This window comes from Chaetodon auriga, chromosome 4, assembly GCF_051107435.1.
Source record: "Chaetodon auriga isolate fChaAug3 chromosome 4, fChaAug3.hap1, whole genome shotgun sequence".
Taxonomy (NCBI): Eukaryota; Metazoa; Chordata; class Actinopteri; order Chaetodontiformes; family Chaetodontidae; genus Chaetodon; species Chaetodon auriga.
Window position 1 is genome coordinate 507,604 of NC_135077.1, and position 17,168 is coordinate 524,771.

At 45.8% G+C, this 17,168-nt stretch overlaps 2 protein-coding genes across 2 annotated transcripts; one reads left to right on the forward strand and one right to left on the reverse strand.

Annotated features, from left to right (window-relative positions):
* Positions 1–588: 588 nt before the first annotated feature.
* Positions 589–2,217, reverse strand: pet117 (PET117 cytochrome c oxidase chaperone). Its single transcript, XM_076729076.1, has 2 exons — positions 2,077–2,217; positions 589–738 (listed from the first exon to the last, which is right to left on the reverse strand). The coding sequence occupies exons 1-2, from the start codon at positions 2,170–2,172 to the stop codon at positions 589–591; spliced, it is 246 nt and encodes an 81-aa protein (XP_076585191.1). The 5' UTR covers positions 2,173–2,217.
* Positions 2,218–4,149: 1,932 nt separating this feature from the next.
* Positions 4,150–15,673, forward strand: rrbp1b (ribosome binding protein 1b). The gene is made up of 21 exons (XM_076727515.1): positions 4,150–4,179; positions 6,052–6,727; positions 6,914–7,062; positions 8,021–8,143; positions 8,822–8,974; positions 9,171–9,289; positions 9,784–9,937; positions 10,130–10,226; positions 10,578–10,657; positions 11,300–11,337; positions 11,447–11,542; positions 11,790–11,841; positions 12,477–12,517; positions 13,332–13,419; positions 13,795–13,887; positions 14,022–14,114; positions 14,245–14,316; positions 14,772–14,858; positions 14,997–15,089; positions 15,434–15,499; positions 15,575–15,673. The coding sequence occupies exons 2-21, from the start codon at positions 6,079–6,081 to the stop codon at positions 15,671–15,673; spliced, it is 2,442 nt and encodes an 813-aa protein (XP_076583630.1). The 5' UTR covers positions 4,150–4,179; positions 6,052–6,078.
* Positions 15,674–17,168: the final 1,495 nt, after the last annotated feature.

A 17,168-nucleotide genomic window follows, 5' to 3' on the forward strand; every position in this document is an offset into this window, starting at 1 on the left:
AGCATCAGGTGAGTCAACAGCTGACTAGAAAAGATGACGGAAAATGACGTGACGACTGCTTGACTTTCAGATAAGATGGTTCAGTTCTGAGCTTCAACATGTATCCATTCATTCATTCATTCATTCATTCATTCATTCACTCACTGATGGCCTCAGATCAGCTGCATGCTTTATAACGAAGATTGTGAGATTTAACATTTAATAAGCTCCCGGCGCTGCGACGTCTCCTCAGCATGAACGTTATCGACGCGACTTCCTTTGGTCGAATGATTCATTCACAACACAAGCGTCTTGTGTTCATCAGCCTGCAGCGCTTCATGCTAAGCTAATACAAACTGCATCCTGATTGGCTGACCGCTGTGTGGTCTAATAACACTGTAATATTCAGTCAGTCCAACATCTGCTCGTGTGGTCACTTACAGTCCACTATGTGACTTGTTCGTCTGTTGCGTTTATGTTTTGAGGGTCAAAAGACAATTTTTGCACTCCGGTGGAGAATAAAGTGGTGTTCTACTCTCTAATGCACCTGGACTTCACTAGAGCCTCCCTGCCTGTCCTGCACCAGGTGTTTCAGGGTGCTCACCTGTCTCAGTGGTCCTGTGGGTGGAGCTCTGTGTCTCTGCGTCGTCTCTCCGCCTCCAGCTGCCTGGTCAGAGCCCTCTGCTCCTCCAGCAGCCTCAGATTCTCCTTCTTCCTCTCCAGTCGCTCCAGATCTCTGACTACACCTTCGTGAAGACGCTGCAGGACAAAACAAGCAACAACAAACATTTAGATGATCGTTTATTTCTAACGGTAAAAATAAAAAAACAACCCTGCAGTCATGCTAACATGCTAACAAGCTTCGAGCTGTGCTGACACACAGCAGTGCTCTGAGCTAAAAACAACATCCAAACAAATCTGCTGCGTCCATCAGAAGAATAACTGCAACAACAAGGAACCAAACATGAGCTGAAAGCACACCACGGAGAACGTTAGAGGCCAGTTTTCCACCTGACAATAAAACATCAGCTGATGTTTGTCCTGTCACAGAAACTTCATCTGACGAGTTCATGAACTGCGATACATCGTTTTCCATCTGACAAAACATCAGAAGCAACTCTACATTTCACTGAATTTAAGATAAAAGCAGAAGATAAAAAGTACTTTTTAAATAATAAACATTAAATGATGTCCTGGAGAGTCAGCTGACTCTGACTTACAGGTTTTTCTGTTAGTTATTGTCTGCTGATATCTGATTAAATGAGGTTACTGATTATCTGAATTAAAGTGTGTTTACAACAATATAAAACAGATTAATTACACATACAGATGTTCAGACTGATGCGATGTAACAGCTAACTATAACCTCCATCTGTCTGATATTTCAATGACGTGATTCATCAGTCAATGGACAGAAAATTGATTACAAACTGTTTGAACAACTGATTAATCATTTCAGTAATTTGTCAGTGAAGAACTCCATCCTGTGCTGTCCTTTTCTTCTGTGTCAGATTTCCTGTGCTTTATATAAAATATATTTTATCTGAAATTTTAGAAACGGTGTCCAGTCAATTCCTTAAGAAAATGATCCGCAGGCTAACTGAGGATGAAAATAATTATGAGCTGTGTTTCTTCATCTGTATCTAAACAGTGACGACATTAAATCGATGAGCACATGGACGCATCAATAATTATATCCATTACTTCAGTCCATATTATTTGAAAAAGGGCCTTTCTGCATGAGTGTTTTTACTTTTATATACTGTTTCTACTTTTACCAAAGTCAAAGCTTGTCTCAAGCCATTATTTTGAAAACTGTACCGGAAGTTGTCGCTAGCTGCTGCTGTTAGCGTCACACAGCATGAGCCGTTGTGTTTCTATTTCTCAGCTTTAATTCTGGAAAAGTTAAAATGCTGCAGTTTGTCCGTTAATCACGGAGCACCGTCAGGTTTCAGTCCGAGCCGATATCACTAAACGGTCCGTAAAGTTCTTGTGACCTCCGTTACCATGACCGACTCCCTCACGGCTTGTTAGCTAACTGCTAGCCCTGCTGTTAGTTCCGTTCTTGTTAGTCCGGCTCGGTTCGGACCGCTTTACCTGTCTGTCCCAAGTCTGTTTGAAGTGAACAGCAGCCACGGTGCTCAGAGTCAGAACCACAGAAACTCCCAGAACCACCTTGGAGGTTGTCGACATCACGTTAGCTTTAGCTTCAGGTTAGCCAGCTGCTAACTGGCTGTGCTGTTCACGCTGTTCGCTCATTCACCCGCTTCTTCTTCGTCGTAAATATTCTGTCCTTTTGGATACAGACTGTGTAATCAGCGCCCTCCTCAGGCCTCCACTGAGCACGCCAGGTTCTCAACACGACGCAGAGGTGCTCTAATTATCATCATCATCATCATCATCATCATCATCATCATCTTATTATTATTATTATTATTATTATTATTATTATTATTATTATTATTATTATTATTATTATTATTGATCTCTTCTTCCTGTTGCGTTCTTTCCATTTGCTGGTGTGATATTTATCCCCTTCTCTCTTCATTAACCTGCTGTAATCAGGACATTTTGTTGGTTTCCTTTGTGTCTGAGCGTCCAGCAGGGACTGTCCTGTCCTGTGCGTCCTCTGGACCGTTAACTGTTTGTTCTCGGTCATGAGCAGCTCTCCCTTTGGGCTCCTGCTTTGTTTTCCACCACATGTTTTTCACATCTTCCTGTGGTCCACACATACAGCCCATAATGACAGTTTCAAGCTCAGCTCAGCACTTGTCTGTAAATTAAGTGTACTTTTAATGACTGTTGAGTGAATTCGTCTGCCTTCTCACTCCCTTCCAGACCTACTTGAGGACCCAAAGGAAGGAGACGTCCGTCCTCTGTAACGACGCCTCAGACACGACATCCTGCCGGTTTGAAGGTGCTGACGAGCCGTCACAGGGATGAAACTCTGGTTGGTTTCCTCTCATGGTTCCACTCACAGTCTTCAGAGTGACTGAGCTGTGACTGAGGGATGATGGTGAAGATGGTCTGACTCACTCTGCGGGATGAAGAACGTCTCGTCTGTAAATGAACATCTGGTGTTGATGCTGATCAGGACTCTTCGGTTCTTTTAGCTTCCGCGTCTCCACATGCTGCACTCTGTCTCTGTCAAATTCAATTTTGCACATCCTTCTGTATATACTGTTTATTTTTTTCTATTTTTCTATTTGTTTTATATTTTGTTTTATATATATATTCTCAGTCTAAATACTGTGTTTTTATATTTGCTTTCTATATTTTTTCTCTTTCTTTCTTTCTTTCTTTCTTTCTTTCTTTCTTTCTAATTTTATCCTTGTAAGGAGCACTTTCGGAGACCAATAAAGGAATTCTGATTGTGATTCTGGTCCACTCTCAGTCAGAGAGCCTGAAACTGATCAACATGCAGCTTCAGATCAATAAGCTCTGCACAGTGTTCTGTGTCCACCTTCAGCTCTGCCGTCCTCTCAGACAGGAAGTCTGACCCCCAGTCGTCCGTTTGACCGTTTCCAGGAGTCCGTCTGCGTCAGTGCAACGATCATCGTCTCGTCATTCGTTTGAGCCTCCTGAGTCCATCCACAGGTGGAACACACGCGCTCAGTGTCTGCAGACTGTCTTCATGTCTCTGGTCCACCGTCTTTCGGCCCTCATCGTTGTCCAGACTGTGGACTGTGAGCCGCTGACCGCACGAACGTCCACGTCCTCCACGTGTTGTTCTCTCTGCTGTTCCCTGAACACCGTTAGCTTCAGCTGAGATTATTATGGGATGGCGGTCACTTCCTGCTGCCGAAGCTTCTCCTGTTCAAACACATGAGACATATTTAGAGGAGTCAGTTTCTAAAATCCAAATGAAGCACAAAGATTTTCTTCATTGCTTTCTGTCACAGAAAAGATTCAGATTAAAACAAAAATATTTGAATGGAATTTAATGTTTGTTGAATCTGTGGCAGAATCTTATCGGCATTGACTCTGAATAACAGATGAATTAGTTTCTAGTCTTAAAACATGTCAAATCAGTTGAAAAGTGTCGTTTGAAGAGAACTACATCTCCCATGAGGCAAGTGGGCGAGCTCTGAACGACTTTCCCGCTGACCAATGAGGAGCCAGGCTGCCGGCGGGAGGCGGAGCTTGTGGTCCCGTTCAGAGAAAGTGCCACGACTCTGCAGCCTGACAGCCTGAAGTGAGGTGAGAAAAACTCTTTAACGTCGTTTGAGAAGCTTTGATGTGGCTCAACAGTTTGTGTCAGAGAGAAAATGAAGAAGTCTGCAGAAATGTTTGATTTTCACTCTCAGAAATGATGAAGAACAGACTTCAGATCGGCAGACTGTTTTAATGTCAGGCTGCTTTTAAGGTCTCATGGAAAACTCAGTGAAAGTGAAATCTGCGTTTCTGAAATGACGTTTGTCTTTGAATCAAACATGTAAACTGCCTGAGTGTCTCTAATGCAGTTAAACAGATCATTTCACAGGGACCAAACTCTGTGTGTGTGTGTGTGTGTGTGTGTGTGTGTGTGTGTGTGTGTGTGTGTGTGTGTGTTTGACTACAAAAGATGAAAAATGTGAAAGTTCTGCAGAAACAAACAGAGAAAGTGACAGAAAACCTTTTTGATTCAACTGTTAATGTGAAGGTCTGCATCTGAGTTAGTACAAAACTGCTCTGTGTGTGTGTGTGTGTGTGTGTGTGTGTGTGTGTGTGTGTGTCAGCGGGTGTCAGCGTGTGTGTGTGTGTTCACAGTATAAAGGGTTAATTGTGAGCTTCACCTTCAGCATATCAAACTATGGAACTTCTTTGAATATTTCTATCGATTATCAGAATATTAGCAGATTCATATCGAAAACGATCAGAACGATTAGTCGATCAGCAGAAATTGAATCAGCAGCTAATTTGAACGTCGATGAATCGTTGAAATGATTTTTTTCGTCAAACGTGATGAGTTGCTGCTTTTGTTCGGCTTCATAAATAAAACAGTTCTTTTTACCTGTGGGAACTTTTAAAGGCCATTTTTCTGTCTTTTCTAATATTTTACAGATTAAAAAGGTCGAGAAACTAACTGACAGATTCCTAGATAATGAGAATAATTAGTTCTAAGTGATTAATCAGCTGATCATTTGAGCTCGTTGTCCTTCAGTCACATGAAAACCACAACACGAACATGAGTTTACTGATTCAGATCGTTTTGTGTGAATTTGTGGTTAAAACGTGCTGAATTTGAACAGAGTTCACTGAATGAGGACTGAGACTGAATCAGTGATGTTGTGCTGAGTGAACTTTGACCTCCAGTCAGTGATCAGCAGGTAAACAAGCAGCAGGAAAAATCAATGAGTTCATATAAAGGAGTCGTCTCCAGCTGAAAGAGGAGACTTTTTAAACGCCACCTTTGCTCTCGTGTTTTCAGACTCTTTGATGTCCTGACGGTGAACAGTGGAGAGCGCACGGCGCCACACTGTGGCCACTTCTGAAGCTCCGTCTGTCCAACATTTCTTCTTTGATTTCTGTTGTCCAAGTTCAACCCGCGCCTGTTCTTTGACACGACTGACCAATCAGTGCAGAGAGCAGACGTGATGTCAGAGAGTTGCTTTCAGAGCAGATAACAGATCTGTTTGATGAAGGTTTAAACATCAAATTAAAGTGTTATCGTAAGTTAGACTTTGTGCCAGAGTTTACAGCTTTGGACATCTGCTGTCAGAACGTTACAGGAACTGCTGGATGTGACGTCCTGCCAGACGCTGAGGGTTCAGATTCTGTTAGTTTGACACAGATTGACACCTTTTACAGTGTGAAGCCTCTGTTAGCGCCCCCTAGAGGCTGCAGGGATCACTACTGACAGAATCTGGACACAAAACATCCTGATTTATCTGTAGGAGAAAAGCTAGTTTGTTCTGAGGGACAGGAACCATCGTGGGGTTCTTTAGGACAATTTAGTTTGTATTTGCTGAGATATTTTGTTGTGATCTAAGGTCGTGGGTGGATTGTAGTCCTCACGCTCCACCTCCAGTGTTTGAAGACAGATTCATCTTTTCTTCAGGCTACATGCTAAATGTCCCTCTTATTCTCCAGACTTCCTGTGCGACACTCTGATCAGCCATGGATATTTCCGACCCGCAGACGCTTGGCTTCATGGTCTTTGGAGGCTTCATGATCATCTCAGCAGTGGGCATCGCTCTCGTGTCCACGCTGTCCATGAAGGAGACGTCCTACGAAGAGGCGCTGGCTAAACAACGCCACCAACTCATCCAACCACACACCCAGAAGACAGAGAAGAAGAAGAAGGACAAGACCCTGGAGAAGAAGAACAAAGCCAAGAAGAAGGAGGACCGGCTCGATGAGAAGCTCTTAGAACCGTGTTGTGAAGGCGGCGAGGAACCTGAGGTGGTGACCTGCACTGAACCAGAATGTGATCCAGAACCTGCCGCTGAGCCTGATGCTGTTCATGAATCCAAGCCAATGCCAGAACCAGAACCAGGACCCACTGTGGTTATCGCCACAACCACCAGGCCTGCTTCAGCTCCCTCAACAAAGGAGAAGAAGAAGACAAAGTCAGCCAAGGTGGAGCCAGCGGCTGTGACGGCAACCGTTGCTAAGGAAGCTATGGTCATGGCCATGGTGCCGGTGGTTGATGTTTCTCCAGTGAGCGTTGTCCCTAAAGTCACCAAAGAACCGTCTGCTGCCAAACCTGAAGAACCCAAAGAGACCTTGAGCAAGAAGAAGAAGCCTAAGAACAAACCTGATCCAGGTGGGTAAACTATGAACGGGGGTCTCTACTGTTGTTACAGTCAAATGTCAAATATTGAAATGTGTCTGAACCTCAGAGGTACGAGAGTGCTTCTGTTCTACGGTAAACTGATGTTTACATTATCGATTACAGTTTGATTGAACATGAGGACTTTGAAGGTTGAGTTTTGTCCTGTTGTTTCTTTAGTGGTTGGTTCTGCCGACTCCTCCCTTCTGCTGCCATATGGGGAACTGCTGTCCGCCGTGTCCAACATGACGCTCAGTGGCAGCGAGATGCACAAACTCATGGAGGTCCTGAACCAGAAGGCCGGTGTCCGCCAAGACTCCTGGCAACTGGTAGATAAACACACTCACAACAGCAGCTTCCAGCTATCAAGTGGTGAAGCTGTTCGGACACCAGATAACGTTAAATACTAGTACAGTCACCTGCTAATATTAGCAGCTTGCAATGTTTTTGTTAGCAGGTAGCAAATAGACAGCAGACACAGACAGAAGACCGTTTCATATTTCCTGCTGGTTTACCACCTGTGGTGGCAGCAGGCAAGTACTGCTTCAGTAACAGACAGTAGTTTATGGCAGCAGGTGACACATTCACCACGTACTGTTGGTATCCTTAAGATTTCAGTTCTGGTTGCTTTGGCGACGCCTGTGGTAACTGGTGGTAACACCAAGTGTGGTTTAATACTACAAGTCCCAGAATTCTGGAGGGAACAAATTAAACTATTGTCATAACGAAGTCAGGCCCTGATTGACCTTCTCCCATCATTCTGTGAGCATCTGTGATTTAATACTGCAGGACACAGTGACCCTGGAAGGAGTTTGTTACCTGGAGGAGAAGTTGGAGGTGTGCAGCCTGCACCTATCAGCTCACCACGGCTGCAGCTTCATGTTACATCACTTCCTGCAATAGTTCAAACTGATCTGGTGTCAGAAAATGGCCGTTAAACATAGCAGTCAAAGCTCACTGACAGATACAGCATACTGCACGACCAGAATAAGTCAGTGTGTGATTCCCTCACGTCAACCTAATCTAGTTTTCAAGGTAACGTGACCCAGATTATACAAAACATGCTCAGAGTTCCACAGCTAACATTCCTCTCGTGCAGCGTTAACTTAGAAGTGGATCATCATTCGTTCAGTCTGATATTTATCAGAAACGGCCAACTGTTATCGTCAGTCTGCTGGTGTGGTCACTGACTCGTCATAACTATTCCCATCACTTGTTTCCAACCCACACGAAGCTTTTAAATATATCTCATCAAATGGTAAAGCTGAGTCTTTGTATGACATCAAGGCCTCTCAGAGAGGAGATCCACTCTCTGCTCTGAAGAAGAAGCTGGAGGAGAAAGACAAACTGCTGACCACCGTGCAGGAGGATGCCGCCGCTGCCAAAAGCCGCCTCCGAGAGCTCAGTAAGGTGAGCCAGGCATCAGGCAGACCACCAGTCAAGTGTGTTCAGGTTCAAGAGTGAATAAACTGCTCTTCCATAATTAGGGCAACAACACTAAATATTCATATGCATCATGTTTGTGCACTTCTGGAGTGTTTGTTTTGCACCTGGCGTCAGAGCTCTGACTGGACTCATCATCATATAGTTCTGGGTAAATGGAGAGACTTCCACCTGACAGAAGACAGTATACAGCTCTTTGTTGTCCACATTATTCACATGCATATGTGTCTCTGCTTTCCTGCATAGCATGATAAAGTTCTTTGAAACACAGCCAGTCGATGTCCAAAAACCACCCAGCAAAGAACAGTACCAGGACACCTCTAAAGGTGCGCTGAGATGCAACGACACGACAGGAGGAAGACGTGAAGATCAGGGCAAATGCAAAGTTCTAGACAGAGAAGAATGAATGAGACATTTCCTCAAATAAGTATCTGAAACAAGGCCAGGGACTTCGTCAGCCAGATTTCACGGGATTCTAGACAAAGATCTGTGAATTGGCATCAGAAATAGGTGCGCTTACACCCACCAATGTACAGTAGTACAAATAAATTCTGTGGAATCGGTTGATTGTGTAGAATATTAACATGTTAGCTTCAGACCTTCAGTTCCTCGTCACATTTGGGCTTGCTGTTTTTCCTTCATCAGGAGCTCGGTTCAGAGAAATCCAAGATGGCATCTTCGGAGGCCCGTTTGAAAGCGGAGCTGAGTGCTCGGGTTCAGGAGGTCAGAGGCCAGCAGACCAAAATGCAGATTGCTGACCAAGAGCACTTGAAACATACCCAGCAGCTGAACCAGAAGGTATTTGATTGTTTAACAGGTTTTAGTGGCATATCAAGTCTGTCAGGTCTCTGAATTCTGATCATTTAAATGACATCAATTAGTAGTGAATTTAAGCTTACGTCTCAGGCCTCTGTTCTGGCTAGCTACTTGTTAGATGGTACAGATAAGCAGTGTTTGTAGCATGTTTAGCTAACTTGCTGTTAAACTGGAACAGATCAGGAGTCTGCAGGAACAGCTGGAGAATGGCCCCAATGCTCAGCTGGCCCGACTGCAGCAGGAGAACTCCATCCTGCGAGATGCCCTGAACCAGGCAACCAGCCAGGCTGAGAGCAGGTAACGCACAGACGTCAGGTTAGGTTGGTAATTTGGTGAAGTAACCATGAGCTGAAGCGGCCATGCTAGAGTCTATCCAACGAGTTCTCCGAAGATCACCCTCTAACTTTACCCTGCTGATTTGCCTCAATCATGCCACATCGTATGAGTTTCACGTAAACGGCGTTCACATTAGCATCTCTGACTTTTCTGAAAGCTCTGATGACTCTGATAATGCCTCACCTCAGTCCATCGGTCAGTGTTCAAAGGTTCAGCTGTCATCAGGAATCTGTGGGGGAATCATGGGAATCTTTCTCATTCGTTCACTACGACCTGAAGGTGTTGTCAGCTGCACACCAACAGAGCCTGAAGCTCTCTGATTGGATTGTTCTTATAGCGGCGCTCCGTGTGTTGAAATGATGTCACAGTTACATGACCATGTCTATGGGACAAATGAAGAGGACTGTCCACCAGCTTCCTTCCACCAGCCGGTCTAACCCTAACCCTCCCTGCAGGCAGAATGCGGAGCTGGCCCGTCTCAGGCAGGACAGCGTCCGTCTGGGTCGGGAGTTGACGGAGCGTACCGACGCTCTGCGGTCCGATGAGGAGCGCAGGAAGAGCCTGGAGGCCAAGATGGCCGCTGCCGAGCAAAAACTGGCTCAAGCCCAGGTCAGAAATAGAGAACTTATTCTAAAATGTCACATGTCCATTTTGGGGAGAGAAAAACTCTTCAACTGGATTTGCAGATTGTTCCATCTTTCAAATAGTGATTTCTTTCTCCAGAAGTTCTACATTTAAACAGGCAGTATGACAGTGAAGCTGCTGTTAGCAGGACGTGACCCATGTTTTCTGTGTGTGCAGCTGGTCCATGCAGACACTGAGCGCGCTCTGCAGCAGCAACTGGACCAAGTGTGTTCGGAGCTGAAAGCATCACAGCAGGAAGCCGCTGCTGTTCACGGTCAGTGTTTCTGTTAGCATGTAGCTAACTCAGCCCCTTGGTTTCAGTACTGCAAACCAGATCTGCAGAAATGTAAGAACCGTGTGGAAGTTTGAGATGCAACGGTTTTTACTGTGAGCTGTATGAGTTCTGTTTGTGCCACAGTCTATTAGTTCATTTTTACCATCACTGCCAATTTAGGCTAAACAAAGCTGCGAGAGCGTATCTGACGTCAACCTGTAGTCCAGGAACCATCACAGGAACTCAAACTTTCCTTCTTCCAACTCATCCAAATGGACTAGAAACCCACTAACCTCATGAGCAACAGTAAATTATGTGAGTCCACATGTTTTTCTGCTGTTTGTCCCTCAGAGCTGAAGGGGGCGCTGGCATCCAGAGAGGCTGAGCTGCAGGTTCTCAAATCCCAGCTGGAGAACCAGGCTGCAGTCCAGGTAGCAGCCTGAATGCTCACCTTCATCATGTGATATATGTCTCGATGAACCTGTTTACAATGATATATTTACATATATACGCACACATGCACACCTTCATTGTACACACTGAATTGAACCCAAATGCAGACAGTTGAGATGGCAGGTTGTTTTAGTAGTTTAATGAAGAAGAAAAAGCTTACAGTCAGGTGCTGACAGGTAACAGACAGGTGGCTGATGCAAGTCCAGGTAAACATTGAGGAAACAAAAGCACCATCAAAAAGAAAGGGTCTGCGCAGGTAAATGTAGAGAAGGCTGATTCAGGAATGAGCTCCAGGTGAGGTGTGAGTGGAGGAGGGCAGGTAACTGCAGAACTGATGAGAAGTGGGAACAGGTGTGTGGACGAATGGGGCAGACAGGCGATGAGGAATTAGATGCTGTGACGTCATCTAGAGGATTTATTTGAGGCTCCACCTGCTGGAGAATTGAATTCATTACATTCACCTTTGAAGAATGGAAAATGATATTTGAAAGGAATGCTGCCATCAGTCACTCATGGAAGGGAAATATTTCAGCCTCGAAAGTTCAACACTGGTGAAATTTAACATGTGAATTTGAGCTGTGAGCAAATAGCCGTCAGTCTTGACCTGTTTGTATCTGCAGGTGGACGGCTCACCTGAGGTGGAGCAGCTGAAGGACAGGTATTAACTTTTCATCATTTTAAGTTTTAAATGGCAGTATTGTCACGTAGAAGTCAGCGCAGATGTTGTGACGGCCTGCAGTTTGACCTCCTGTGCGACTTCCTGTCAGCGTGCGGTGCAGAGACGAGCAGGTTGTCGCTCTGGAGGCGGAGCTCACTCAGCTGAGGGAGGAGCTACAGTTGCTGACATCATCACAGTCACAGAGGTCAGAAACACAAGAAGTACAAAACAAATGTAATTTGTCCTGAAAGTCTAAATTTAAATCCTCGTCAGTGCGACGAGAAGAAGCTCAGCGACCTGCTGACCGCTGAACTTTGAGGTTTTTAAATTCACTTCAACACAGAGTTTGATCACAGCAGCATTGAGTGAACATCACAGGAACTGCAGCTCATTTCAGATCTGACACTGAGACTTAGTACAGAGTTGAAGTGATTCTTTGTTTGTGTCCTCAGAGTGAAAGGAGGTGAAGTGGAAGCAGAACCTGCTGATCAGACACAGAAAGACGTAAGTTTGAATTCAACACAACCACACGAAAACATCTTTATTTCCATGTTTTCTACATGAATCAGATGGTGAGGATGAAGACTTTTACCTGGGACCTGTTAGCTTAGCCTCAGTCTGTTAGCATGACATCATGACCTGGGACCTGTTAGCTTAGCCTCAGTCTGTTAGCATGACATCATGACCTGGGACCTGTTAGCTTTAGCCTCAGTCTGTTAGCATGACGTCATGACCTGGGACCTGTTAGCTTAGCCTCAGTCTGTTAGCATGACATCATGACCTGGGACCTGTTAGCTTTAGCCTCAGTCTGTTAGCATGATATCATGACCTGGGACCTGTTAGCTTAGCCTCAGTCTGTTAGCATGATATCATGACCTGGGACCTGTTAGCTTAGCCTCAGTCTGTTAGCATGACATCATGACCTGGGACCTGTTAGCTTAGCCTCAGTCTGTTAGCATGACATCATGACCTGGGACCTGTTAGCTTAGCCTCAGTCTGTTAGCATGACATCATGACCTGGGACCTGTTAGCTTTAGCCTCAGTCTGTTAGCATGATATCATGACCTGGGACCTTGGATGAGAGGTGAAAAATTTCAGTTTCTACAATGTTTCTAACAGCTGTTGCTTCTCCTTTGCAGGGATCAGAAAGTGAGACAGAGTCTGAGCAGCCGTTTGAAAGGTAAAAACACACACCTGGATTCCTGACTGTGGGGTTTGTAGGACACATTGTGGTGATTGGATGATTGTGTTTCAGAGAGTCAACATTTGAATTACTGCTGGGGAAAAAACCATGACACTGACAGTGAGCATTGATTAGCTTGTCACCCCCAAAAGTTCATAGTTCAGCCGTTTTACAGAGTCAGATTATCCTCCAGCTCCATCCTCTCTACCTGTGGACCCTCCATCAAACCTGTCAGCTCTCAGGCTGATCGATCCCTGGAGCCGCCAGCAACTCACTGGCGGGACCACAGGAGGAAACTCCAGAGCATCACTGAGCTCACTGAGAGGCGTCACATTGTCACTGTTGTCTTGAGTCTCAAACTGAGTATTTTTGATGCTTCCTGGATCCTGAAGAGGGCTTGTAGTTGAGGTCAGGACTCATTCAGCTGAACTGTGGGTTTGTACTGAGCTCTGACCGCCTCCTGTTGGAGGCCTGAGAGCTTTTTCTTGTTCAGCATCTCGTCATCGTTATGGATTTGACATGTTTTTAACAGTCTGCTCACACGGACGTGTAAAAATATCCTTAATGTTTTGAAGAAATGAAAATATGAAACAATAAGAAGTTAATTAGGCCTAACGTCCGGCCCCCAGTGTCTGTTCAGAAACTTTCAGGCTCTTGGACAGATGCAGTTTGAGGACTGCTGTCATCTCGTGTCCTGAACTGGAACGTCTTCGACTCTGAAATAAAGTTTCTGTTGGTTAAAAACCAGATGTGGAGCTTTGAGCGATCAGTCTGAGAAGCTCTGCTGACATGTTGTTTGTCGCTCTGTCAGTCTGGAGGAAGACTCTCAGCTGCTGCGTCTGGAGGAAGAACTACAGCAGCTCAGAGAGGAGCTGCAACAGGCCCGTTACAACGGCAACGTGAGTCCACGTCCAACACGTCCAACATGTCCAACACGTCATACGTCTTCATATGTCATATGTTTGATAGCTCCGCACACGTTACACTTTGAATATATGTTCACTGACACTCATTAAAATGGGTCAACAGACACCAGAAGATGAAAAAGAAGACGCCAGTTTTCTTTTCTCTTGGATCGAGTCGATCTGTCCAGACTTCACGTTTGTCTCAGTTTTCTTCTGGTCTCTGAGCGATTCTCCTTTTTTTCAGTGTTTCTTAATGATTTAGGAATTAAATTCAGGTCCTTTAGGTTCCTGTTTGAAACCTGAACCCCCGTCGGCTCCGCAAAGACCCGGACGACGTCTGACTCTTCCTCCATCTTATTGTGTTGTCAGGAGATGCAGGAGAAAATGGCGGCTTCAGCGGCGGCGTGTTCGACCGCAGAGCGCCTGAGTGAGCAGAGAGAGGCGGAGCTTCAAGCAGCGCTGGTCAGTGACAGCCAATCAGATACAAATCAAATAATCAGAGTCGGTCAGGACGTCAGATCAGCCGGAGACAGTTTGTCTCAGAGCACACTGTAAAAAATGTTCATGTTTATGTCGGTGCGTCTTTGTGTGTTGAGGCTGACGCACAGGCTGCGATCGCTGCCCTGCGTTCGGACTTCCAGGCGTCACTGCAGGTTCTGTTTCCTGGCGTGTCCGTGGAGGCGGAGCAGGTCGGTCAGCTGACTCCTCTGTTTGTCTGTTTGAGTGAAATTTGTCCACAAACTGAAGAACGAGGCTTTAAACTTCTGTCAATCAGTGAATTCAGCTGGTCCGTCAGCAGCTTCCCTGTTTCCTCTGCAGAACAACTGGCTGGAATGTTTGACTCGGGCGGTTCAGGAGAGCCGAGGCGAAGCAGAGACGTCTCGCTCTGAGGTAAAAACATCCAACATGTCCTCCTCAAACACACCTGTTCTGATCTGAAGCTCTCAGACACTCAACACGACCAAATGACAGCAGCTCAGGAACAGGATCTCAGATTTTTTCCTAAAATTAGAAACTTCTTTATGACTAAAGTTTTTCAGGAACTGATGAAGAAACTCAAAACATGTTTGGGACATTTTATCAGAGTTTTGACATTTTTCTAGAGTAAATGTTTTAATGAACTTTCACCACACGGAGGACATTTGAGGCGAAGCGCCTCCTCCTACCTGGACAGGTGACTGAGGAGGAGCTGCTGTAACGTGCAGACAGACGAAGAGTTCAGTGTAAAAGAATCTGAAGAAAATCATTTTGATGTTTAAATAATCAGATTTTGTCATTGATAAAGCGACTTCCATCATGACAATTGTGTTGATGTTTGTCTCGTCTTTGTTGTTTTTGTTGCTCAGCTGCAGTCGAGGCTGAACGAAGCGGAGAAGAAGCGAGCTGAGCTGCAGGCAGAGTTTGAGCGGAGCACCAAGCTGCTGCAGGAAACGGTGAAAACATCCTGAAGCACTTTGTTAATGAACCTGCAGCCTGTCCACCTGCTGACAAACGTCCGCCGTGTTTGTCTGCGTGTTCTTGTGATGATTCTTCGACAACGACCGAAAGTGACGTTGTTGTCTGTCCGGCAGGAGGAGGAGCTTCAGGCTCTGCAGCGCCGCTCTGAAGAAGAAGAAAACGTCTGGAAGAAGAAACTGAGTGAAGCTGAGGAGCAGAAACAAACCGTGAGCGATCACAGATCTCCTGTTTCTAATGTGACGCTTTCATCATGGCTGGTGCCTCAGAAACTCATTCAAAGCTGAGGTCACACGTTCCAGGTGTTCAGCCAGGTGTTCAGCCGGGTGTTCAGCCGGGTGCTCAGCCGGGTGTTCAGCCGGGTGTTCAGCCAGGTGTTCAGCCAGGTGTTCAGCCAGGTTCTTGAGATGACGGTTTCAGATTTTGTGGCTCCAGTGATTCAGTGTTTCTTCAGCAGCAAATGAATTGCAGCCTCTCAACCTGTGTGGTCGTATCAGATGGAGTTTCTGAGCCGTCATCGTGTTATTCAGCGTGCGATTGGTGCTGTCTGCAGGTCTTGGATCAGCTGAAGCTGCTGGAGGACGAAGTTCAGTCCCAGAAGACGGAGAACACTCAGCAGGTTTGTCCCCTCAGACTCTGGTTGCTGTTTTTTGAACGTTGTATTTTGGGTGTTAATGTTGAGCTGGTGTCTCAGCTGAAGGAGCAGCTGATGCTGTTGGAGGCTCAGTTGGAGAAACAGCTGGAGGAGGCGAGCTTCACTCAGAGCTGCAGCGAGGAGCTCGCTCAGGTCTGAACCACACACACACACGACACACACGATTTATCAGACTGACCCCGAGGACAAGAGACACGTCCATCTCAGAGTCTGAATGCAGAGGATGAACAGGACAACCTGAAACCTTCTGTCTTTAGTGAAGTCTGTCAGAGTCCACAGTGGCCTGATTTTCATGCCTGTGTGTGTGTGTGTGTGTGTGTGTGTGTGTGTGTGTCAGGTACAGGCTCAGGTGCAGCAGATGTCCGTCAGGCTGCAGTCGGAGCAGCAGCAGCGGCAGCAGCTGGACAGACAGCTGCAGGAGGTCAGAGACACATCAGTCACCTGTTTAATGTCAAACTGTCTGCTTTTATTCTGGAGGATTCCAAACTGTTTCCTTTGATGCTGGTTTCTCAGGCTCGGCAGGAAGTGTTGGAGCTGCGGCAGAAGATGGAGGCTGATCTGAGATCTGCTGCTGTGCCCAAGGTTTCTGTCTTGATGTCTAAATTCACATTTTAAAGGTTCAACCTGTCCAAAGAGAACACTGACACCAGAGAGAGGAAGCACTCACTGCCTGACCCGCCACAATTAAAGTTCTGAGAGATGGTTCTTTCATAATCAAAGTCTCTCTCTCTCACACACACACACACACACACACACACGTTCATCTTAAATTGATTAACAGATCAATAAAAACAACTCTTTTTCTCTGACCTCACAGTTTGACCTAAAGATGTTTCTCGTGTTGTTTCTGCAGGAGGTGACAGTGGAGGTGAAGGAGGAGACGTCGGTGTGAAGCGTCTCCTCCTCTGTTGTCATGGAGACACTGAGTGGTGGTGCAGCAGAAGTCAGACTGAACGTGGACCAAAGTGTTTCTGCTGCTGCTCGCTGCGAATAAACCGGAACGTCCAACTCACCTGTTGTCTTTCATTCATGTTTCAAACACAGCAGGAAACTGATGCTGTGGAGACGCCTGTCCTCTGCGGACACATGATGGCATTCTGAACTCACACCTGTTCACGTCTGCGCACAAAGTGTCTCCATGAGCAGCCTGCTGACTGAGCCGTTTGCCGTTAGCTGCTCTTGTTAGCCGTTAGCTGCTCCTGTTAGCAGTTGGCGGCTCCTATTAGCAGTTAGATGTTAACTGCCCCTGTTAGCAGTTAGTGACTCCTAAGAGCTGTTAGCTGTTAGCTGTTAGCAGTGTATTCATTGATGAACAGCCTGGATCACTGATACTGAAGAAAACTCCTCAGTCCTGCAGTCTTCTTCTCTGGTTTCTCAGTGGATTTCTGGAGGTTTGTTCTGGACCATCAGAGATAATGATCTCAACAGGAAGTGACGTCACTGAATCAGATTGTGTGTTTCACGTCTTTGTGTTCACATCTGACTGATTCAGCATCTTTGCCTCCTCTTCAGTATTACAATATTTAACAAATTTTCACCACAAACTAAAAGTGACCTGAAGGGAACCTGGAGCCTTCAGAGCTCGGGGAGGTCTGGAGGTCTTGGGGGTCAGTTGTTTGCTTGGACTTCATGT

Excerpts from the sequence above, each read along its gene's own strand:
- pet117 (XM_076729076.1), bottom strand. The coding sequence starts at position 2,172 with ATGTCGACAACCTCCAAGGTGGTTCTGGGAGTTTCTGTGGTTCTGACT. Across the intron at positions 739-2,076 it reads AACAGACTTGGGACAGACAG|CGTCTTCACGAAGGTGTAGT; the intron begins GTAAAGCGGTCC and ends TTTGTCCTGCAG.
- rrbp1b (XM_076727515.1), top strand. The coding sequence starts at position 6,079 with ATGGATATTTCCGACCCGCAGACGCTTGGCTTCATGGTCTTTGGAGGC. Across the intron at positions 11,842-12,476 it reads CTGATCAGACACAGAAAGAC|GGATCAGAAAGTGAGACAGA; the intron begins GTAAGTTTGAAT and ends TCTCCTTTGCAG. Across the intron at positions 14,859-14,996 it reads CCAAGCTGCTGCAGGAAACG|GAGGAGGAGCTTCAGGCTCT; the intron begins GTGAAAACATCC and ends TCTGTCCGGCAG.